Source organism: Marmota monax, unplaced genomic scaffold (genome assembly GCF_021218885.2).
Source record: "Marmota monax isolate L192 unplaced genomic scaffold, Marmota_monax_Labrador192_F-V1.1 WCK01_AAM20220418_F8-fsc00069, whole genome shotgun sequence".
NCBI classification, from domain to species: Eukaryota; Metazoa; Chordata; class Mammalia; order Rodentia; family Sciuridae; genus Marmota; species Marmota monax.
In genome coordinates this window covers 8928987-8953462 of record NW_026695243.1, presented here as the reverse complement: position 1 = coordinate 8953462, position 24476 = coordinate 8928987, and the positions used below count along the sequence as shown (strand labels likewise).

General features: G+C 38.9%; 1 protein-coding gene across 2 annotated transcripts in view; it reads left to right on the top strand.

Moving 5' to 3' along the window:
* The window catches only part of Nfx1 (nuclear transcription factor, X-box binding 1), a 75947-nt gene that overhangs the window by 37052 nt on the left and 14419 nt on the right, over window positions 1-24476 (top strand). For both annotated transcript variants that reach the window (XM_046457137.2, XM_058578085.1), the window contains 8 exons: window positions 11748-11827; window positions 12927-13035; window positions 14452-14571; window positions 16759-16838; window positions 20046-20276; window positions 21581-21654; window positions 22330-22431; window positions 23040-23081. In XM_046457137.2, coding sequence (XP_046313093.1) covers window positions 11748-11827; window positions 12927-13035; window positions 14452-14571; window positions 16759-16838; window positions 20046-20276; window positions 21581-21654; window positions 22330-22431; window positions 23040-23081 — 838 coding nt within the window. The remainder of the gene's footprint in view (window positions 1-11747; window positions 11828-12926; window positions 13036-14451; window positions 14572-16758; window positions 16839-20045; window positions 20277-21580; window positions 21655-22329; window positions 22432-23039; window positions 23082-24476) is intronic.

The following is a 24476-nucleotide window of genomic DNA, read 5'->3' as shown; positions in this document are numbered from 1 at the left end:
CTACTATCCCCCCTCCCCTCCCCTCCCCTCTTCTCTCTCTACCCCCTCTACTGTCATTCATTTCTCCCCCTTGTATTATTTTTCCCTTTCCCCTCACTTCTTCTTGTAGTACTTTTATATAACCCTGAGGGTCTCCTTCCATTTCCATGCAATTTCCCTTCTCTCTCCCTTTCCCTCCCACCTCTCATCCCTGTTTAATGTTAATCTTCTTCTCATGCTCTTCGTCCCTACTCTGTTCTTAGTTACTCTCCTTATATCAAAGAAGACATTTGGCATTTGTTTTTTAGGGATTGGCTAGCTTCACTTAGCATAATCTGCTCTAATGCCATCCATTTCCCTGCAAATTCTATGATTTTGTCATTTTTTAATGCAGAGTAATACTCCATTGTGTATAAATGCCACATTTTTTTTTTATCCATTCGTCTATTGAAGGGCATCTAGGTTGGTTCCACAATCTTGCTATTGTGAATTGTGCTGCTATGAACATCGATGTAGCAGTGTCCCTGTAGCATGCTCTTTTTAGGTCTTTAGGGAATAGACCAAGAAGGGGAATAGCTGGGTCAAATGGTGGTTCCATTCCAGGTTTTCAAGAAATCTCCATACTGCTTTCCAAATTGGCTGCACCAATTTGCAGTCCCACCAGCAATGTACAAGTGTACCCTTTTCCCCACATCCTCGCCAGCACTTGTTGTTGTTTGACTTCATAATGGCTGCCAATCTTAGTGGAGTGAGATGGTATCTTAGGGTGGTTTTGATTTGCATTTCTCTGACTGCTAGAGATGGTGAGCATTTTTTCATGTACTTGTTGATTGATTGTATGTCCTCCTCTGAGAAGTGTCTGTTCAGGTCCTTGGCCCATTTGTTGATTGGGTTGTTTGTTCTCTTATTGTCTAATTTTTTGAGTTCTTTGTATACTCTGGATATTAGGGCTCTATCTGAAGTGTGAGGAGTAAAGATTTGTTCCCAGAATGTAGGCTCCCTATTTACCTCTCTTATTGTTTCTTTTGCTGAGAAAAAACTTTTTAGTTTGAGTAAGTCCCATTTGTTGATTCTAGTTATTAACTTTTGTGCTGTGAGTGTCCTATTGAGGAATTTGGAGCCCGACCCCACCGACTGTAGATCGTAGCCAACTTTTTCTTCTATCAGACGGCGTGTCTCTGATTTGATATCAAGCTCCTTGATCCATTTTGAATTAACTTTTGTGCATGGTGAGAGAAAGGGATTCAGTTTCATTTTGTTGCATATGGATTTCCAGTTTTCCCAGCACCATTTGTTGAAGATGCTATCCTTCCTCCATTGCATGCTTTTAGCCCCTTTATCAAATATAAGATAGTTGTAGTTTTGTGGATTGGTTTCTGTGTCCTCTATTCTGTACCATTGGTCCACCCGCCTGTTTTGGTACCAGTACCATGCTGTTTTTGTTACTATTGCTCTGTAGTATATTTTGAAGTCTGGTATCGCTATACCGCCTGATTCACACTTCCTGCTTAGCATTGTTTTTGCTATTCTGGGTCTTTTATTTTTCCATATGAATTTCATGATTGCTTTCTCTATTTCTACAAGAAATGCCGTTGGGATTTTGATTGGCATTGCATTAAACCTATATAGAACTTTTGGTAATATCGCCATTTTGATGATGTTAGTTCTGCCTATCCATGAACAGGGTATATTTTTCCATCTTCTAAGATCTTCTTCTATTTCTCTCTTTAGGGTTCTGTAGTTTTCATTGTATAAGTCTTTCACCTCTTTTGTTAGTTTGATTTCCAAGTATTTTATTTTTTTTGAGGATATTGTGAATGGAGTGGTTGTCCTCATTTCCATTTCAGAGGATTTGTCGCTGATATACAGGAATGCCTTTGATTTATGCGTGCTGATATTATATCCTGCCACTTTGCTGAATTCATTTATTAGCTCTAATAGTTTCTTTGTAGACCCTTTTGGGTCTGCTAGGTATAGAATCATGTCACCTGCAAATAGTGATAATTTAAGTTCTTCTTTTCCTATTTTGATGCCTTTAATTTCTTTCGTCTGTCTAATTGCTCTGGCCAGTGTTTCGAGAACTATGTTGAACAGAAGTGGTGAGAGAGGGCATCCCTGTCTTGTTCCAGATTTTAGAGGGAATGCCTTCAATTTTTCTCCATTCAGAATGATGCTAGCCTGAGGCTTAGCATAGATTGCTTTTACAATATTGAGGTATGTTCCTGTTATCCCTAGTTTTTCTAGAGTTTTGAACATAAAGGGATGCTGTACTTTGTCGAATGCTTTTTCCGCATCTATCGAGATGATCATATGATTCTTATTTTTAAGCCTATTGATGTGGTGAATAACATTTATTGATTTCCGTATATTGAACCAGCCTTGCATCCCAGGGATGAATCCTACTTGATCATGGTGCACAATTTTTTTGATATGTTTTTGTATCCGATTCGCCAGAATTTTATTGAGGATTTTTGCATCTAGGTTCATTAGAGATATTGGTCTGTAGTTTTCTTTCTTTGAAGTGTCTTTGTCTGGTTTAGGTATCAGGGTGATGTTGGCCTCGTAGAATGAATTTGGAAGTTCTCCCTCTTTTTCTGTTTCCTGAAGTAGCTTGAAAAGTATTGGTATTAGTTCCTCTTTAAAGGTTTTGTAAAACTCTGCTATATACCCATCCGGTCCTGGACTTTTCTTAGTTGGTAGTCTTTTGATGGTTTCTTCTATTTCCTCAATTGATATTGGTCTGTTTAGGTTGTCTATATCCTCCTGACTCAATCTGGGCAGATCATATGACTTAAGAAATTTATCGATGCCTTCACTATCTTCTAATTTATTGGAGTATAAGGATTCAAAATAATTTTTGATTATCTTCTGTATTTCTGAAGTGTCTGTTGTGATATTGCCTTTTTCATCCCGTATGCTAGTAATTTGAGTTCTCTCTCTTCTTCTCTTCGCTAGCATGGCTAAGGGTCTGTCGATTTTATTTATTTTTTCAAAGAACCAACTTTTAGTTTTGTCAATTTTTTCAATTGTTTCTTTTGTTTCGATTTCATTAATTTCAGCTCTGATTTTAATTATTTCTTGCCTTCTACTTCTTTTGCTGTTGTTTTGCTCTTCTTTTTCTAGGATTTTGAGATGAAGTATGAGATCATTTATTTGTTGGTTTTTTCTTTTTTTAAGGAATGAACTCCAAGCAATGAATTTTCCTCTTAGAACTGCTTTCAATGTGTCCCATAGATTCCGATATGTTGTGTCTGTGTTTTCATTTATCTCTAAGAATTTTTTAATTTCCTCCTTGATGTCTTCTATAACCCATTGATCATTCAGTAACCTATTGTTCATTGTCTAAGAGTTGCCCTGTGACATAATATATGATCTATTTTTGAGAAGGATCCATGTGCTGCTGAGAAAAAAAGTGTAACTGCTTGATGTTGGGTGGTATATTCTATATATGTCAATTAAGTCTAGGTTATTAATTGTGTTATTGAGTTCTATAGTTTCCTTATTCAACTTTTGTTTAGAAGATCTGTCCAGTGGCGAGAGAGGTGTGTTGAAGTCTCCCATGATTATTGTATGGTGGTCTATTAGACTCTTGAACTTGAGAAGAGTTTGTTTGATGAACATAGCTGCACCATTGTTTGGGGCATATATATTTATGATTGTTATGTCTTGTTGGTGTATGGTTCCCTTAAGCAGTATGTAGTGTCCCTCTTTATCCCTTTTGATTAACTTTGGCTTGAAATATATTTTATTTGATATGAGTATGGACACTCCTGCTTGTTTCCGAAGTCCATATGAGTGATATGATTTTTCCCAACCTTTCACCTTCAGCCTATGTATGTCTTTTCCTATCAAATGCGTCTCCTGTAGGCAGCATATTGTTGGGTCTTGTTTTGTGATCCATTCTACTAGCCTGTGTCTCTTAATTGGTGAGTTTAAGCCATTAACATTTAGGGTTATTATTGAGATATGGGTTGTTCTTCCAGCCATATTTGTTTATTTCTGTTACTAAACATGGTTTGTTTTCCTCTTTGATTATTTTTCCCCCCTTTACTGTCCTACCTCCCACTGTTGGTTTTCATTGTTATTTTCATTTCCTCTTCCTGTAATGCTTTGGCGAGGATGTTTTGAAGAGATGGTTTTCTAGCTGCGAATTCTTTAAACTTTTGTTTATCGTGGAAGGTTTTAATTTCATCCTCCATCCTGAAGCTTAATTTCACTGGATACACAATTCTTGGTTGGAACCCATTTTCTTTCAGTGTTTGAAATATGTTATTCCAGGATCTTCTAGCTTTCATAGTCTGTGTTGAAAGATCAGCTGTTATCCTGATTGCTTACCCCTAAATGTAATCCGCTTCCTTTCTCTTGTAGCTTTTAAAATTCTCTCCTTATTCTGTATGTTGGGCATCTTCATTATAATGTGTCTAGGTGTGGATCTCTTATGATTTTGCACATCCGGCGTCCTGTAGGCTTCTAGGATTTGGGATTCTGTCTCATTCTTCAAGTCTGGGAAGTTTTCTCGTATTATTTCATTGAATAGATTGCTCATTCCTTTGGTTTGGAGCTCTATACCTTCCTGTATCCCAATGACTCTTAAGTTTGGTCTCTTTATGTTATCCCATATTTCTTGGATGTTCTGCTCATGGTTTCTTAACAGTCTTGCTGAGCTGTCTATGTTCTTTTCACGTTGAAATACTTTGTCTTCATTGTCTGATGTTCTATCTTCTAAGTGTTCTACTCTGCTGGTAGTATTCTCAATTGAGTTTTTAAGTTGGTTTATTGCTTCCTGCATTTCTAGGATTTCTGTTTGTTTGTTTTTTATAACCTCTATCTCCCTGTATAGTTGATCTTTTGCTTCCTGGATTTGTTTGTGTAGTTCATGTCCAAGTGATCTTTCACTGTCTGATTTTGCTGTCTAATGTCTTCCTTGATACTCCAGATCATCTGAAGCATGTATATCCTGAATTCTTTATCTGACATTCCATCTGCTGCAGCTGTTACCTCTTCTAAAGTTGAGTTGACCTGCCTTGCTTGTGGTCCTTTCTTTCCTTGTCTTTTCATACTGCTTGTGTTTCTTTCTGCTTGGTTAAACTGTTGTGTTTTTGAAAATTTTTTCCCCCTATATATTTACATTGCTCTTGTATAGTTGAAAAGTCTCCCTTGCAGGGTTGGGCGGCGGTCTGCCTACCTTGCAGGCGTGGGCGGCGGCTCTGCTCTGCCCCTCCTCCAATTGGTGTGAGGTGTCTACCACGCCTGCGGACCCCTGGGCCTGTTCTGCCAGTCAGTCGCAGGTCTGCCTACCTTGCAGGCGTGGGCGGCGGCTCTGTTCTGCCCTTACTCCAATTGGGGTGATGTGTCTACCACGCCGGCGGGTCGCTGGGCTTATTCCAGGCGCGGGAGGCGGCTCTGCTCTGCCCTTACTCCAATTGGGGTGACGTGACTACCGCGCGGGCGGGCCGCTGGGCCTGTCCCGGGTGCCGGCGAAAGCTCTGCTCTGCCTCTACTCCAATTGGGGTAACGTGTGTACCACGCCGGCAGGCCACCGGGCCTGATCCGCGGGTCGGTTGCAAGTCTGCCAACCTTGCAGGCATGGGTGGCGGCTCTGCTCTGCCCCTCCTCCAATTGGTGTGACTTGTCTACCACACCCACGGACCGCTGGGCTTGTTCCGGGCGCGGGCGAAGGCTCTGCTCTGCTCCTGCTCCAACTGGGGTGATGTGCCTACCTTGCGGGCACGGGTTGTGGCTCTGCTCTGCCCCTACTCCAAATGGGGTGACGTGTCTGTCGCACCGGCAGGCCACTGGGCCTGTTCCGCTGGTCGGTCGCAGGTCTGCCTACCTTGCGGGCGCGGGTGGCGGCTCTGCTCTGCCCCTACTCCAATTGGGGTGTTATAACTACCACGCCGGCAGGTCACTGGGCCTGTTCCGGGCGCAGGCGGCGGCCCTGCTCCTCCCCTCTGGCTCGACGACAAAGCGAGAGAGACTCGGGTGTCTGTGACTCACCCTCCCTACCAGGAGACCAACTGTTTCTGTCGCCGCTGGTATTGATGAAGTTCTCTCCTCCCCCGCTTTCTGATGACATCAGATCTCTGCCATGTTGGTATCCCATGCAAATGGCAGCATTTCGTTCCCTTTGCCGGGTGACCAAAGCAACGGGTGAGTCCTGACCGGCCCTCACAAGCCCCGTCTCAGTCCCATTGCCACTGCCTATGAAGGCTCGGTTGGTATTTACCTCCACAGTACTCAGCAGGACCCGGACCAAGAAGCAGTTTCCGCGGGCTCCTTAGCCCTGGGCCAGAGCAGTTCCGGAAGCCGGAACTCGGCCTCTCCGTGCTCGGTGCATGCTCTGATAAGAGCAGGCTCCAAGAAGCAGTTTCCGCTGGTTATTTAGCACTGAGCCTGAGTAATTTGTCTACAAGCCGCAGGCAAATGGCAGCCTGAAATTACCTGTTCTATGGCTGAATGAGCTGCGATCAGTCAAAAACAGGGATGGTGACGTCAGCTCTCCAAGATGGTGGCCGCTGGCCTCCTCTGTGGTCTGACCAGTGTGGAGAACCGAATTGGACCGCTTCCTTCCCCCGTCTCAAACCCAGAATTCAGCACTGAGTACAGTGCTTGCACAGCTGGCAGAAGCCCACAGAAACTGCAGCGCTGTATCCCTGTGTCGCTATCTCCTCGTTTCCCAGCGCGCGCCACAGACTCTAGCCGCGGGGCGATTTGCCGAACAAGCAGTGTGACCCTCCGTGCGGACAAATCTCTCACGTTTGAGCCCCCGTAGCCGATCCTCGTGCGATGGAAATCCTTCCTCCAGGTTCCGGAGCACCCCACTTTTGCTGGAAATTCCTAACAAGATAGCCTTTAGCCGTCCTGACTCGTCATTCTCCCGCACAGTGACGCGGCACACGGGGGCAATGCACTCCCCTCGCCGCCATCTTCCCATCTCCCAAATATTTATGTTTTAAGTTGTAGTTGAACACAATACCTTTATTTTTGTTTATTTATTTTTATGTGGTGCTGAGGATTGAACTCAAGGCCTGGCACTTGCTAGGCGAGCGCTATACCGCTAAGCTACAACCCAAGCCCCTGAAATGTATTTTTAAGAATATTTGGTTAGATATGGGTAAAAGAATGGATATGAAAAAAGTAAATATGCTTATGATAAAATCTAGTTGGTAGATATGTGGATGTTCACTGTAAAATTGTTTCAGCTTTTTTAAAAATATTTTAGTTGTGGGTGGATATGATATCTTTATTTATATGGTGCTGAGAATTGAACCCAGTGCCTCATACATGCTAGGCAAGCACTCTACCACCGAGCCACAACCCCAGCCCTATTTCAGCTTTTTTATATGTTTGAAATTTTCATACCAAAATGTTTGGAGGGGCAAATAATACCTAATACTTGTTTTGTTTTATGTTTGATGTATAAACAGTCTTTACTGGGCTCAGACAGGAAGTCCATGGGTCTTGAAAAGACCTCTTCGTACATATGGTTTTCTTTTTGTTGTTTCGTCTTAAAAAGTTTTTTTTGCCCTTATAATTTTTTAAACACTGACTATATAGTTGATCCCCTTAAGGCTTGATAAGACTTGGTACCTGGAGCAGGGACACAGCCATCAACCTTTTTTACCTTGAGTTTTAGATACCTTGATATAGAGTTTTGCTAAACTGCTTAGGGCCTTAGTCTGATTTTCCCACTCAATTCTGGTTCTACCCTATCTTAGTAGCCATCACATAGTGTCGCCACCTTAAGAGCTTTTTGGAAAAGTGATAAAAGATAACATGGGCAAAAATAAAAGTTTTTATTCTACTCAGGGAGAAAGCAGTATTGGTTAGGAAGGTTCTGCGTGCAAATAACAGAAAATCCAAGGAAAAATGACTTCCACAGTAAGAGGGTTTACTATCTTATATAACAGCAATCTGGAAGCAGAACATGTCCAGGATTTCGGGATTCCAGTTCAACTTTTTTGTGATTTTCATGACTTTTCCTGGATATCAGTTAGCTACTGCAACTCCACACATTGGGTTCTTGCCCAACAGCATCTAAAAGAAAGAAGGGGAGACTTTTTATGTTGTATTTCTTTTTAAGAACAAGGAAAACAATCCTGAAAAGTCTTCAGTACACTTTATATCACACATTCCTACTTAAACCTACCACTAGGAAAGTGGATAGAATTACCACGATGGTCTAAACTCTTCGACATCCTCCCCTGGAATGGAGGAACACAAAATCTGAACAAAATTAAGGTTCTGTTAGCCTGAGGAAGAGACAAGTGGCCTCAAAACCAGATTCGAAATTTTGGTTATTAAAAACATAAATTTGAGGAGCTGGGGCTCAGTGGTAGCGTAGTTGCCTGGCACGTGTGAGGCACTGGGTTCGATTCTCAGCACTGTATATAAATAAATAAAATACAGATCTGTAAACAACTAAAAACATGTTAGGGGTAGGGGGGACATAATTTGAGCTGGGCACAGTGGCATATGCCTGTAATTCCAGCAACTGGGGAGGCTGAGGCTGAAGGATCACAAGTTCAACACCAGCTTCAGCAACTTATCAAGGCCCTAAGCAGTTTAGCAAAATTCTATCTAAAAGTAAGAAATAAAAAGGCTGGCAATGTGGCTTAATTGTTAAGTGTCTGGGTTCTATCACTGGTACAAAACAAAACATAATTTGAAATGTTCTAGTTTTCTATTAGTAGGTAAGGTTTCTGTCAATAATGGTAATGTTCTATGCATTTCCAGTAAAACTAGAAGAAGAGTTTTTTAATGTTATCTGAATTTAAAAAACATAATTTGAAAAACATAAAGTAAATGTATTTGTGTGTGTGTGTGCGCGCGCGCGCGCATGCAAGCGCGCCTGGGATTGGACCCAGGGGTGCTTAACCACAGAGCCCCATTTCTAGCCCTTTTTATATTTTATTTTGAGATAGTCTCTTGGTACATTGCCGAGGATCTCGAACTTGCAATCCTCCTGCCTCAGCTTTCCAAGTTTCTGAGATTATAGGCATGTGCCACCATGCCTGGCTAAAATTAATATACTTTTAAGGCTTAAAATATACATATATATATAAAATAAAAAGTGAAAATATATCCTCATCCTATTTTTTTCCCTCCTAATTTCACTCCTCTGATAAAGCCACTATCAGTAACTTGTGGGGTATAGTTTCAAACAGCTTACAGGGGCTGAAGATGTGGCTTAAGTGGTAGCGCGCTCGCCTGGCATGCGTGCTGCCCAGGTTCGATCCTCAGCACCACATACAAACAAAGATGTTGTGTCCGCTGAAAACTAAAAAAAAACTAAATATTAAAATTCTCTCTCTCTCTCTCTAAAAAAAAAAAAGAAAGAGAAAAAAAGAAAGAAATATAAACCTACTACCATAGTTTTGTTTTTTCCCCTAAATTTAGGTTCATACTAAACATATTGTTTGCAAGTTGATATTTTCCCTCAATTATCTGTTAAACACATTTTTTCATGTCTGTGTATAGCTTTCCCTTGAAAATTATTTCATATTATACATCATCATGGCCCTTTTGGTGGTCATTGAAGAGGTTGTCTCCAGTTTTCCCCATTACTAATAATGCAGTAGCTATCCTATCCCACTTTTTAATTTTTTATGATGAATTTCAATTATATGTGAAAACAGACCAGGATAATGAACCCCCATACACCTATCACCTTTCATCAGTTGTCAACATTTTGCTTCTCTTGTTTTATCCTTCCTTCTGTCCCTATTTTTAGTTTTTGGGGAAGCACTTTAAAAGCAAATCTCAAACCTAATTTCACCCATGAATACGTAAGCAATCACTAACCTTTTTTTGTGTATGTGTGTATTTTTAATTTTGAGATTAAGGTCTCACTAAGTTGCCTAGGATCTTGCTAGATTGCTTAGGCTGGCCTCGGACTTGGCAATTCTCCTGCTCCAGCCTCCTGTGTTTTTTTGTTTGTTTGTTTGTTTGCTGGGATTATAGGCATGTGCCACCTTGCCTGGCTCGCTTAGCATGTTTTCATGGTTATCATATTGTAGCACATATCAATACTTCATTCTTTTTTATGGCTATTTTATCAGTATGCCACACTTTATTGATCTATTCATTAGTTGGTAAATATTTGAGTTGTTTAGACCTTTTGGTTATTGTCAGTAATGCTACTGTGAACATTTTTATTTACAAGTTTTTGTTTGAATGCCAGTTTTCAGTTCTTTAGGATAATATACCTAGGAGAGGGATTGGTGGATCCATTGGTATTTGTTTTTGAAGAACTATCATACTATTTTCCACAATGGCTGCTCCATTTTACATTCCCATCAGGAGTGTATAAAGATTCTAATTTCTCCATATTCTTGCCAATACTTGTTATTTTCTGGGTTTTTGAAATTATAATCATCCTAAGTCTGTGTGAAGTAAACTTGGTTTTGGTATGCTTTTATGATGTTGAACTTTTTTTTATGTTCTTAATGGCCATTTTTATATTTTTTTTGGAGAATGAGCTCTCTCTCCAAGTTCTTTGCCCTTTTTTTATTTAGAATGGTTTGTCTTTTTTATTTTGGTTATCAGTATTCCTTGTATATTTTGGATCCTAGACACTTTGTAATTTCTTCCATTACGTGGATTATTTTTACTTCCTTATAGTATCCTTTGATGAACAAAAGCTTTTAATTTTTATGAAGTACATTTTTACATGTTTTTGTTGTTGTTGCATGCACCTTTGATATTCTAGACTTTTTTTTTTTTTTTTTTTTTTTTTGTGCAGGGGATTAAATCTGTAGCTTCATATACACTAGATACACTAAGCAGTTGCTCTACTGCTAAATCAATCCCATAGTCCCCATCCACTCTTTAAAATATTTTTTTAGTTGTAGGTGGACACAATATCTTTATTTTATTTATTTATTTATTTATTTTTTATGTGGTTCTAGGGATTGAACTCATGCCTCATGCATGTGAGGCAAGCACTCAACCACTGATCTACAACCCCAGACCCCAATCCACTTTTTTTGGTACTGGGGATTGAACTCAGGGGCACTTGACTACTGATCCATATTCCCATCCCCATTTTGAATTTTATTTAGAGACAGGGTCTCACTGAGTTGCTAACACCTCGCTGTTGCTGAGGCTGGCTTTTTGAACTCAAAATTCTCCTGTCTCAGCCTCCCAAGCAGCTGGGATTACAGGCGTGCACCACCATGCCCGGCTCCCCCCATCCACTTTTTGAAAGTATATATTGTGTTGTTTAAAATGAATTGCCAATTAAATTTTTCATAAATACATAGATCTGCCCATTTAAATATACTTTTTTCCCATACCTTCATCCATACTGTATGTATGTATGTATATATAATATGTGTGTATGTGTATATTTTATATTATATGTATATACACACACACTTTTTTCTTTTCCCCAGTACTGGGGATTGAATCCAGGGTTATTCTACCTCTAAGCTATGTCCCCAACCCTTTTTATTTTTTACTTTACAACAAGGTTTCACTAAATTGCCCAAGCTGGCTTCAAATTTTTTATTTCTTCTACCTTTGCCTCTCAAGCTGCTGGGATTACATGTGTGCTGCACCACACCCAGTCCATACTATATATTAATCAGTCTTACTCTTTCTAGTTTTTGATAATTTGACAGGTAAAAAATAATTTAATTTGCTTTTTCGCCATGATTAATTTATTTACTTTATTACATTATATTTCTTCTAATTGTAGACACTCAAATATATGTTGAATGAATGTTCATATCTTTTGCATTTTATCTTTTTAATTGGCCATCCAGATGCTACATTTATGTGTGACAAGCGGTGTAACAAGAAACGGTTGTGTGGACGGCATAAATGTAATGAGATATGCTGTGTGGTAAGTGGACTTATCATTAGGCATAATTAGATTCCATTCATCTAGGCACCAGGCTCTAGAAACCTCAGCCATCTGGAATGTGGCCCAGATTTAGATATCAATAGGAAGGGCCTGTAGTCAAGAAAGAGCTCTCATAGTCCCCAAACTGCTCAGCAGAGATAGATAAAACATTTTTAGACCTCAGCCAGGTCAAGAAATCAACCAGTGGTAGCATGAAGGAATTTAAAAAGGAAAGACAAAAGACCTTGGACCCCAGAGCCCAAGACCTAGATGAGCACACAGTCCAACACACTATTATGGACTTAGCAACTGCATTTTATATACTCATTGGGCCAAGTCAGTAGGCAAAATGAATATAACTTTTTTTTTTTCTATTTGTCAGTAGACCTTTATTTGTTTGTTTGTTTGTGTGTGGTGCTGAGAATTGAACCCAGTGCCTCACACATACCAGCAAGTGCTGTACCACTCTGAGCCACAACCTCACCCCTGAGTATGGCATTTTACAGGAGTAAGTTACATTTATTTGGAATATTCACTTCTGTGGAATTAATTAAAGGAAACATAATTCAACTATTGATATATCTTATCGTATATACATATGTGTGTGTGTGTCATATGTACATGACAAGATAACATGTACATATGTGATATATATATCTGTGAGTATATGTATATACACAAATGTGTACATACAAAGTATTAGCACCAATAACAAGGTAATACATAATTGTCATTTAAAAAAATGTATATATTGACAAGGTGAAGAATGATGAAATTGTGCTTTCTACCAAGATTGATAAGTCAGTGTTTGAAGGCCTAAATGCTTTTGATTATCAAAAATTAAGCATATACAAAAGCAGTGACATTAGTATAGTGACTCACATGTACATAACATCCAGCTTCAGTAGTGCCCAAATCATGGCTAATCTTGTTTTATCCATACCCTAACCGACTTCCTCCTCCCTGGTTATTTTGAAGCTATTCCTAGACATTATTTCATACTTAATTGTATAAAGCTTTGTTTTTGCAAGTTAATCTTATTTATAGAAAATATAAAATGGAGACCATTTTGTGAACAAATAGAAATCTCTCCCCTCAGGATAAGGAGCACAAGTGTCCTTTGATTTGTGGGAGGAAACTTCGTTGTGGCCTTCATAGGTGTGAAGAACCTTGTCATCGAGGGAACTGTCAGACATGCTGGCAAGCTAGTGAGTGTCTTCACTGTATACTTAGTTATGAGAGTTTCTTAGAAACTCAGGCATACTAAATTTTGAGATTTGTTTGCTTAGATTGATGTGCATTATTGAACTAAATCTTAGTATTTCAGACATGTTGAGGTTTTTTAAAGTTATTTTTTATTGCTGTCTTACAGTCCCTGGATGTATGAAACTTGAGATGTGAGCAGTGACCCTGAGATAAGGGTTAATTCACTAATGGATTCCTCTTCTGATAACTCCCTTCTATATATTATTGACCTAGCTTCTGCCCTTGGCAGTCTTCTATATTAGCAGTGTTATTAGCAGCAGTTAGTAAGCTATTTGGTCTTGGGACACATTTATATTCTTCAAACTATTGAGGACTCTGAAGAGCTCTTTTCTGTGAGTTATATCTATTGATATCTATCATATTAGAAATTAAAACTGAGATATATAAGCAGTTGATTTATTATTTCATTTTTTTAAGAGAGAAAGAGAGAATTTTTTAAAATTTATTTTTCAGTTTTCGGTGGACACAACATCTTTATTTTATTTTTATGTGGTGCTGAGGATCGAACCCAGCGCCCCCGCATGCCAGGCGAGCGCATTACCGCTTGAGCCACATCCCCAGCCCTATTATTTCATTTTAAGATAATAGTAATATATGCATTGCAGGTTAACATTAATCACTTTTTTAATTTTAAAAAATCTCTACTTTGAAAAAAATACACTATTGGATGCCTGGCTTAATACAAGATAGCTGTAATCTCATATCAGCTTCTGCATTTTATCTGTTACAGTGCAGTTGAGGCATATAAAAAAAAATCCAGCCTCACATAGATAGCTATTTGGAAGAGTGAAGAATGTTTTTTAAACTTTCTTGAATAATTGTGGATACTGTTCTTTGGTGTTATACCAAAACTCAACCTCATTACAGAAACGACATGAGTTAGTATTGTTTTTATTCTGTCACATTAAAATACATTGGTCTCTCTTGTACTTTGAATGGATCTTTTACCCATGCTTGATTTTATAATACAATACACTCATCATTTGGCAGATAAATATTCCCTGGGTTATTCAGATCTTTGAAATATTGACAAATTTTGTGTAATAGTAAAAACTAATTTGTAATAGTAGAAACTCATAGTCATTAATATAACCTTCTAATAGAAATGTGTTGGGGAAAGTATTGGGGAGTTGTCAGACTCAGAGTGATAAGTAGAACACTTGATATCTGTTTGTGCCTTTTTCACCCGGTCAACTTTAATAAAATAAAAGCTTAATAAAATAGAAACCTTTTTATTTTTAAAATAGCCCTCTTCCAAATTATCTAAAACCACAAACAACAATAAATGTTTGCATCTTCATTTAATATGACATCCACATCCCAAACTAAACAAGGGAATTTTTTGCCTTACCTACCAGGTTTTGATGAATTAACCTGCCACTGTGGTGCATCAGTGATCTACCCTCCAGTTCCTTGTGGTACTAGGCCTCCAGAGTGTACCCAAACCTGTGCCAGAATCCATGAATGTGAACATCCAGGTGAGTCCCATCTTCCCTACCTCACAGCCTGCTCATACCATGTCACTGAGGATGTTGCCATGTAACTGTCTTCATGTGCTGAGGTCATGCTGAGATGGCTGTCCCTTGCTCACTGTGCTTCTGTGAAGGTGAGTCTATTATCAGGGCTCCAGTTTGGACCCACAGCAAAGTCTATTGCTTTATTCTGTGATTTTTCAGACACACCCAGAAGGGTGGAAGAACCCCTACTTGGTCTTGTCTTTCAAGGACTTTTCTTTGTGACCTCCACTTTTGGTGCATATTTCAAAGTTGAACATCTTTTGACAAAATTAAGAGTAACTTGAGGGGCTGGGTTTGTGGCTCAGTGGTAGGGCACTTGCCTAGCATGTGCGAGGCCTTGTGTTTGATTCTCAGCACCATATAAAAAATAAATAAAATAAAGGTATTGTCCAACTACAATTAAAAAATAAAATAACGGGTTTTTGCTGTTACAGAAGCAATGTATATTAAATAAAATAAAGCAAGAATAAAAGTAATGAAGTCAAAAGGTTAACATTAAGTTGTTAATTATATCATCTCCTAAGAATTAGATACATTTTTCTCTTTATCACTAAGATTTTCTACAATATGGGGTATGTGTGTAACTGGAAATTGAATCCAGAGCTTCATACATGCTAGGCAAACACTCTAATGCCAATATAGATTTTTAATGACAATAGAGTACTCTGTTACATGAATCGGCCAGTTTATTTAATCAGTCTTGTGTTGCTGGACATTTGAGTTCTTTCCACTTTTTCTCTGATAAACTGCTTTTGACACCACCCCAAAAACTACTTGACATCAGTCATTTTTCATATCTGTCTAGTCCAGTTGCTGACTTTTTCCTAGGACTGTATTGTGCCCATTGTTTGTTTTATTTTATTTTTCCATCATTTTATTTTAACAAGCCTCAGAGACAAACTTAAAATAATCAAGGCCCCAGATTTAATACTTTCAGTGAACTCTGATCATATGATTCAGACTTACAATAATAGACCTCTTTTTTTTTTTTTTTTTAATTAATAGACTAAAAAGAATAAGCAAATTCCTCATGAAATAAAAAGTCCCTTTCTTCCCTGGAACCTTAGGATGTCCAGCCCTCCCAGCAAAGTTTATACTCATACTACAGTGTTCACACAATCATGAAGTAAGTGTCCAGGCCACACGCAACCCCAACCCCTTTTCTCAACGAAGTTCAAAACCTGCTGGGTAATGTCCTTAGTAAGAACTTAACTGCTTGTGAATTATGTTGTTTTGGCCTGCTTTTGTTCTGCATTCATTGCCATTTTCTTGAGTGTTTGTTGTATATTCAGCATGGTATCAAAGCTTCCGAGGAATTTTTTTAAAAACCCATAGCTTTGAGGTTCTTGTGTTTTCCCTGGGAGGAAGAGAATGGTAATTAAGTACACACAACACAACCAACTTGTATGTACATGAACCGGATGGCATGGCAGCAAGCCTTACAGAGAATGTGAGGGAGCTTAGGATAGAGTGTGGTCAGTCAAGAAAAGTTTTGTTGTAGGGGACAAGTTTTAGTGAAGTACCTCTTACTGACAATAATGATATCGAAAGGAGTCAGCATAATTATTTTAGATGGAATACGTGGCAAAGGTATCTGTGTACCAGTGAGCAGTTGTAGCATAAGGTAGAGTGAAAATAATAATGTAGTAAAATGAACAGACCAGGTGACTGTCTGCAGGACATGGTGAGAAAGCTGTCACCTCTCTGCTTCTGGCATTTGGCATATTTCTTCCCATCTTGATTTGGTTTCTCTTTCCCACTCATCTCATCTTTCAACACTTTATTGTAAAACCAGGTGCTTTTTATGTTCCTCTGTCCACTTAGAAAAAATACTCCCTGCTCCAGAATTTAAATGTTCTATTTCATATGCTGTTTACAATATATAGACCTACATTCATATGTTATAACACGTAAATGTTATAAATGGCATATATGTGTGGCTTTGCTTAGAAATCATACCTAATGGGGCTGGGATTGTGGCTCAGCTATAGAACGCTCGCCTAGCACCGGCAGGACCCAGGTTCGATCCTCAGCACCACATAAAAATAAAGGCATTGTGTTGTGTCCATCTACACCTAAAAAATTAATTAATTAATTAATTTTTTAGAAAAAGAAATCATACCTAATATTACCTTTCTTTTTCTGCAGTATATCATTCTTGTCATAGTGAGGAGAAATGTCCCCCTTGTACTTTCCTAACTCAGAAGTGGTGCATGGGCAAACATGAGGTAAGTTTTCTCTCAGGTGTTCATTGTTCCAGCCAGAGATTTATAATTTAATTACTTAAGAGCTGTTAGTTTGATCATTTCTCAAACTAAACTTCCTCCAAGAAGAAGCTTTCTGTTGCCACTTTTTTCCTTTTTTTTTTTTTTTTTTTGTTGTTGTTGTTGTTGTCTGTCCCAATACTGTAGTTCTTTCCAGAATATCACAAAAGTGAAATCATTGAGTAGGTAGCAGTTTGAGTCTGTTTTATCATTCTCTAATCTCATTACAACTAATGAAATTCAGCCTAGTTGACCTTGAGAATACATGCTATATTCAAAAACAGAACTTCTAAGTTAACTGGCATGAAAGTGGAGTTGCTAGCCTAGGAAGAAGTATTTCAATAAGAGTAGAAATGGACTGTATCCTAGCTGCCCGGTTTGTTCTCTCATCCCTATGCAACTCCCCATTCCCAACCACTGGACTCAAATGCCTTCCTCCAGTCTTATTACCAGTACCCTGAAGGACTTCCACTCTCATTCTTAATCTCTAAGCCATATTTGGCATTGTCCACTATAAACCTTTAAATGCTTGAAATTTCTATTTTAAAAATGCATATTTAGGGCTGGAGTTGTGGCTCAGAGGTAATGCGCTCACCTAGCATGCATGAGGCACTGGATTCAATCCTCAGCACCACATGAAAATAAAATAAAGATTTTTTTTAAAAAGCATATTTATCATAGATAATTTAGAAAATAAAGTTCTGCTTCCAAGAGAGTACTTTACAGGTGGGCAAGAAGGGAATTAGTACTGGGGATTGAACCCAGTATGTGTGTGCTATGTAAACTTCCTACCACTGAGCTGTACCCCAGCTGAAGAAAGAGATATATATCCTTTAACATTCTTGGTGTATAATCTACCAGGCATGTGTTGATACAGATACATACTTTCCCCTACTCTGATTAAGATAATATTGTTTTGTAACCTGATCTTTTTACTCCATAACACATTAGCCAACATTTCTTGAAATTCTCTTGACATCTGTAACAACATGCTTTTAGTATTATTTTCTTATCTTGATGGACATATTTTTCTCCACTTATTTCCTGTGAGTAGTTCTCAAGTCATAGTCCTTCATATTTATCTCCTCTATAAATCTCATTTCCTCTGCGAATTTATCCATTCTAAGACATCTATGTGTCATCTTTGTATTGATGACTTAGCCACACTTCTTTCAACAAATATTGAGTATCTACTATGTGCTAGGTAATAGGTTTGGCATATTCAGAAGTTAACAACACTAGGGCTAGGGTTGTAGCTCAGTAGTAGAGTGCTCATCTTGCATGTGGAAGGCACTAGGTTCGATCCTCAGCACCACGTAAAAATAAAATAAAGGCACTGTGTCCATCTCAACTAAATATATATATATGTATATGTATATGTGTGTGTGTGTGTGTGTGTTTGAAGAAGTTAACTAGCCAAGTGTACTGCCACACACTATAATCCCAGTGACTCAGGAAGCCTCAACAGCTTAGCAAGGCCTTGAGCAACTTAGTGAAACCCTGTCTCAAAAAATAAAGAGGGCTGGAGATGTGGCTCAGTGGTTAAGCATCCCAGTACCAAAAAGAAAAAGAAGTTAACAAGATTGACATGACCCTGCCCTTGTGCGACCTTCACTTGGGTGGGAAGCAGACAGGGAAACAGGCAATTATAAATGCAGTAATGTGGAAAATACAGAATACTGAAGGGGTGAAGGGGTCTTGAAGGCATTTGGGGGACATAACATACTGAATGATCATGAGGAGGTAGGTAAGCAATGTGGGGAGAAGATGACAGAGGATAGACCATTAGCCAGAATTTATGCCCTGATACTAGAATAGGTAAATGTTTAATGATTAGGAACTATATTCTACCCAAATACTAATTCCAAAACAATTGGAAACATATGTCCTCTTCAAAAGTTATATGTCACTGAAGTTGAAGTGTATTCCTCATTTTGAGGGTTCTTGAAGGAATTTGAGTGAATATGTGAGAGTAAACTTTGGTTCCACAGAAGTAAAATTTTAAGACATTTTTCCTACAGTGGGGAAATCTGGAACCATGCAATTTCTTAAGAAAAAATAAATTGGGGGTTACTATTGCCTCTTATGTTTTTTTAAATGACAGGGCTGCCTGAAGTTATGAGACAATTATTTGGAAGATGTGAGGAGAATTGAATATTAAGCACATAAAAGAGTCCTGCCACCTATCTCAGAACCCTAGGCCAAGATTCTCCCCAGCCCCAGCATGTAAAATGGTTAGTCTGTCGACATAGTCTAAAAAAGCAAGATGTCTTCTGATCCTCCCAGTTTAGTCATAGAATTTTGGTTTTTTAAAGTTTTCCCATGTTTTTTTCTTTATTTTAATGATGTTTTATTAGTGCATTATAGTTATACATAATAGTGAATTCATTTTGACATAATTATATATGCATGTAATATAATTTGCTCCATTTCAGTCCCCAGTACTTTGTATTTCCCTACCCTCCTCTCTCCCCGTCCCTTCTTTTACTATACTGGTCTTTCTTCTATTTATTTATTATTTTTTAATTGGCATTTTATAGATAGAAATAAAGTTGGAATTCACTGTGATATATTAATATATGTACATGATATAATTTTGGTCAGTTTCATTCCACAGTTCCTCCCTTTTCTCATCCCTCTTCCCTTACCCTCTGTTCCCTTTCTCTACACCACTAATCTGCCTTCTTATTTTCATGCTCCTCCTCCTTTTTTCCTTTCCTTATTGGTCATAGCAGTTGTTTGTTTGTTTTCAAGTATCTTTAGTTGTAGACAGACACAGTACTTTTGTTTATTTATTATGTGGTGCTGAGGATCGAACCCAGTGCCTCACATGTGCGAAGCAAGTGCTCTACCACTGAGCTACAACCCAGCCCAGTCATAGCAGTTTTGAAGTACTTCCTAGTTATCTGATTTAATTTCCTGTTGCCTACCTTAGAAAGTTTATCTCAGGTCACACTTAGCTGCTGCCAAAAATATTTTGGATCATAGCAAACATAATTATTATTAAAGTTCACATTTGTTTTCTTGTCAAACTACTCCTTTTTTACTTTGAAAATCAAATTAATTGTTTTCAAATAAAAAGAATAAAGTTCAAAAATGTTCTAAAGGTAAATTAAATCTCACCCACATCCCACACCGAGATGAGAATCTGGCTACTTCTGTCTTTCCTAGTTACGAAGCAACATCCCCTGTCACCTGGTTGATATCTCTTGCGGATTACCCTGCAGTGCTACGCTACCATGTGGGATGCACAAGTGTCAGAGACTTTGTCATAAAGGAGAATGTCTTGTGGATGAGGCCTGCAAACAGCCCTGCACCACCCCCAGAGCTGACTGTGGCCACCCATGTATGGCATCTTGCCACCCCAGCTCACCCTGTCCAGTGACTGCTTGCAAAGCCAAGGTGGGTATTTCTGACTTCAGATGGAACACTGACTCTGGGGCTGCTAGGGAATCCAGAACTGACTAAGCAGACCCTGGCCATGCACCTTAATCAGTCAGGAAACATTGGTTGCAAGGAACTCCAAGTTAAGGTAGCAAGAGAAAGATGGTATAAATCATAAAGATTTCTATTTGCCAACTTGGTATGGCCTTTTAGTTCAGCAGATACCCTACTGTCATCTGACCACATTCTGTGTCTCCCTTCAGTCACATTCTCAGAAGACCCTGTCAACTCCATTTATTCAATAAATGTATAATGTCTGAGTATTTAAAAAAAAAAAATTGTATGAGGTAATAAACATGGTCCCTTATAATTTGATGGTCCAGATACTAAGTAATTAATCAGATAGATCAGATATGGTATCATAGAGGAGTAGTTATATCCTTAGAGAGGGTGCTGTGGGAGCATGTAGGAAACTTGGCTGGATATGAGGGATCAAGCAAGGCCATCTAGAAGGGGTGAAAGCAGATGAATCTGGTGGTATTGGCTAGACCTCAATTGGTTGCCCCTAGTGCAAGTGTCCACCTCTGGTTCAGTGGTATAAACTTCATTCTGAGCCTTCATGCCGGATTAAGAACAGAGTAGTTTCTAGAAAGGGGCATTATATATAGGACACATCCCTCCTAGCATGTCAGCTACCGCATTTTCAATTTACATGTGTTAGCTAGGAACAGTGGCACACATCTATAATCCTAGATGCTCAGGAGGCTGAAGCAGAAGGATCATAAGTTCAAGGCCAGCCTCTGGAACTTAGCAAAACCCTGTCTCAAAAATAAATTTCTTTGGTCGGAATGGGTGTACCAGGGATTGAATTCAAAGGCACTCAACCACTGAACCACATCCCCAGCCCTGTTTTGTATTTTATTAGTGACTGGGTCTCACTGAGTTGCTTAGCGCCTAGCTAAATTGCTGAAGCTGGCTTTGAACTCACAATCCTTTTGCCTCTGGCTCCCAAGCCGCTATGATTACAAGCATGCATCACCACATCCAACCAAAAATAAATAAATAAATTTTTAAAGGGGATGGGGATGTAACTCAGTGGTAGAGTGCTTACTTACCTAGCATGTGTGAGGCCCTGTGTTCAATCCCATTAACACATGCACACAACAAAGAAAATGCACATGTGTTAGCTTCTTCCATCTTGGAATGTGGCTGCTCACTGACTCTCTTGCCATGGTTTGGTTTAAGAAAACTCTTAGAAGCAAAGCCTGCTTAACACATGATTCACATGTACTAAGAGTTGTTCCATGTTAATTTTATTTCAGGTAGAGCTACAGTGTGAATGTGGACGAAGAAAAGAAATGGTGATTTGCTCTGAAGCATCCAGTACCTATCAAAGGTTAGTGCTACAGAAATGTTAACAATTGGTAGATGTAGTGAAGGGGATTCATGTGCTTATTGGAAGATCCTTGCAAGTTTTCTAAAAGTAAGAGAATCTTTTTCTTTTCCTCTCTCTCTCACTTTTCCCCTTTTGGTCTTATTAAACTATGAGATAAAGAAAAGATATCCTGAAGTTAGATAAATTGCTTTAATATCCACTGCCTATAGGTGCCCCTTCCCCAGTCAAGGTTTTCTAATTGTTCTGGGAGGGATCTTTTTAGCCTTTTAAAGTCTTGGAATTTGTGTGGTCATACAGGGATCTGAGTGCAGGGATGGAGGTGTTAGGGAATGACTGTTATGGGTGTCTCTGATTAGATGTTGAGGTAGGCCTTAGATATAGGACTTTGCAAATACACAAACATCAAATTGGCTATTTATGAAAACCTGCTGAGTGCTGGGCATTGGCCTGAATGCTCAGGTATACTGAGGAGTTGGGTTACTTCATCACTTCCTGTGTAGCTGCTTAAAACCTAGTGAAGACTCATGCCACAAACAGTAGGTAGTTTGTAAGATAGGATTCCAAGGCCACACAAACTGTCTTGTGGTGGATTGGCTTTAAAAGCGGTGTTCTGTGTTTCTAGCATGGGGAGTTTCTTGTGAAACTGCAATGTCTATTCTCTTTTCAATATTTCAGAATAGCTGCTATTTCTATGGCCTCTAAAATAACAGACATGCAGCTTGGAGACTCAGTGGAGATCAGCAAGTTAATTACCAAGAAGGAAATTCAACAAGCCAGGTAATTTAAAAAATGTGTAAGGTGCCTTCTTTCTCTAATTAGACTTGGTTTCTCATGGGTAGGGCACATTCATTTATTTTAGTCTCCCACAATGGAGCTCATTCACAGCAGGTATTCAATACACTTTGATGTTGAGACCATACCCACTCCAAACCCAAGGAGTCCCACTCAAGATGTAGCTAAGACCAGAGGATATTTTCCAGTTTCACTTTAGACAGTTGATAGAGGAAGCAGAGTCCTAGATGTGCCCAGCCCAGCCCACAGGAAAACAGAGAATCAGAGTGGTGGCTGAATATAAGAAGGGAGGTGGGACTGCCAGAAGGGTCCCTGGGGAGCATTTTGAAGGCAGAGCATCCAGAGAACATGCCCATTGAGAACTCCTAGATTCCCATAACCTAGAGACCAGGGGAAACAATGAGATTCACAGGGCAGGAGTTGCTAATGAAACCTGAAAAGTAGGTGACCTCACAAGCCTCACAAGCTGGCCTGAAGAAAAGTCCTTTGGCAAGAGTGTGCTGTGTCTTCAAGTGATCTAAGTAAGACTTTCTTGCTGGATAGGAACTGTAGAACCTGTGTCCTGACTAATTTTTTTTCATTTGCTTATCAAGGCTAGAGTGTGATGAGGAGTGTTCAGCCTTGGAAAGGAAAAAGTAAGTGGTTTCAACAGCTTGTTATCTAATTGTCACTGAGCCCTATTAATTAATGGGAGGAAGCAACCCTTTTGTCACTCAACATCTACTCTGAGTCTTTCACTGCTATCAGAAAGAGAAATATGATCATCAAGAATTGAATTGTCTAAGGATAAACTACTCAGGTAGTTTCAGCGTGTTTCAGAAGCATGAGCTGGGTGGATTTGGGCATGATGCCACAACATAATTATTTAGTGACTGGCCAACTTCCTGATTCCAACAGAGGTAACAATCTTAAAATGAATTCTGCTCGGGATGTGGCTCAAGTGGTAGCGCCCTCGCCTGGCATGCATGAGGCACTGGGTTCAGCACCACATAAAAGTAAAATGAAGATATTATGTCCACCTAAAACTAAAAAATAAATATTTTTTTAAAAAATGAATTGTTTGTATTGAAGTACAACATATAAGTGTAAAGATCAGTGGGCTACAGTGGTATAAACAATACTGAAGTCAAGAAGTAGAAAATTATCAGAGTCCTCTCATGTAGCCCACAAAATTGTCTGTCCTGACTTTAACACTTGAATCTTGTCTGTTTTTGAACTTTATACAAGTGAAATCATATGGTTTGTGTTTGGTTTCTTTCATTACATTTGTGACACTCATTTCTGTTGTTGCAAGTAGCAACACTGAATTCATCTTCGTTTTTGCGTATTATTGCATTAATATATCAGTAACTATTCTGCTATTGGGCTGTTTCAAATAATGCTGTTAAGAACTTCTTCTTTTGTGAGGTGCTAGGGATTGAACCTGGGATCTTGCACTTACTTTCCAAGCACTATGCCTCAGAGCTACATTCCCAGCCCCCAAGAATATTTTTATTCTTGCTTTGCTATATATACATATTTGTTTCCACTGGATATAAACTTAGGAGTATAATTGTTGATTAATAAGGTATGCCTATGTTCAGCTTTAATAGATTCTTCCAAGTGTTCAAATTGGTTGTGCCAAACTACAGTGCTTTCAGCAATGATGCTGTTCAAAGTTCCCTTGCTGTGACTCTCATGGCAATTTTCTAGCGAGTGCTGTTCAAACCCATGCCCTTTTAATAACCATCAGTTAGTATTCTTAGTTGTAAAATGTGAAGTAGGAGTCCCAGATGTTCAGAAATGTTCTAAATTCACAGGTGTCCAAAATATGAAAATATGTCTTTGTGTAGTTGAGTGGTAGTATTATATAGTAGTCTGAGCTGTCCAGAGCTCCAGAGTCGGATTATCTAGATTTGAATCCTATCTTTACAAATCATGTAGCTTTATAACCTTCAGCAAGTCACATATTCTCCCTAAGCTTTAATTTTTGTTAAAAATTTGTATAATAGTGACAATAATAATATCTACTTCCCAGAGTTTTTGTGAGG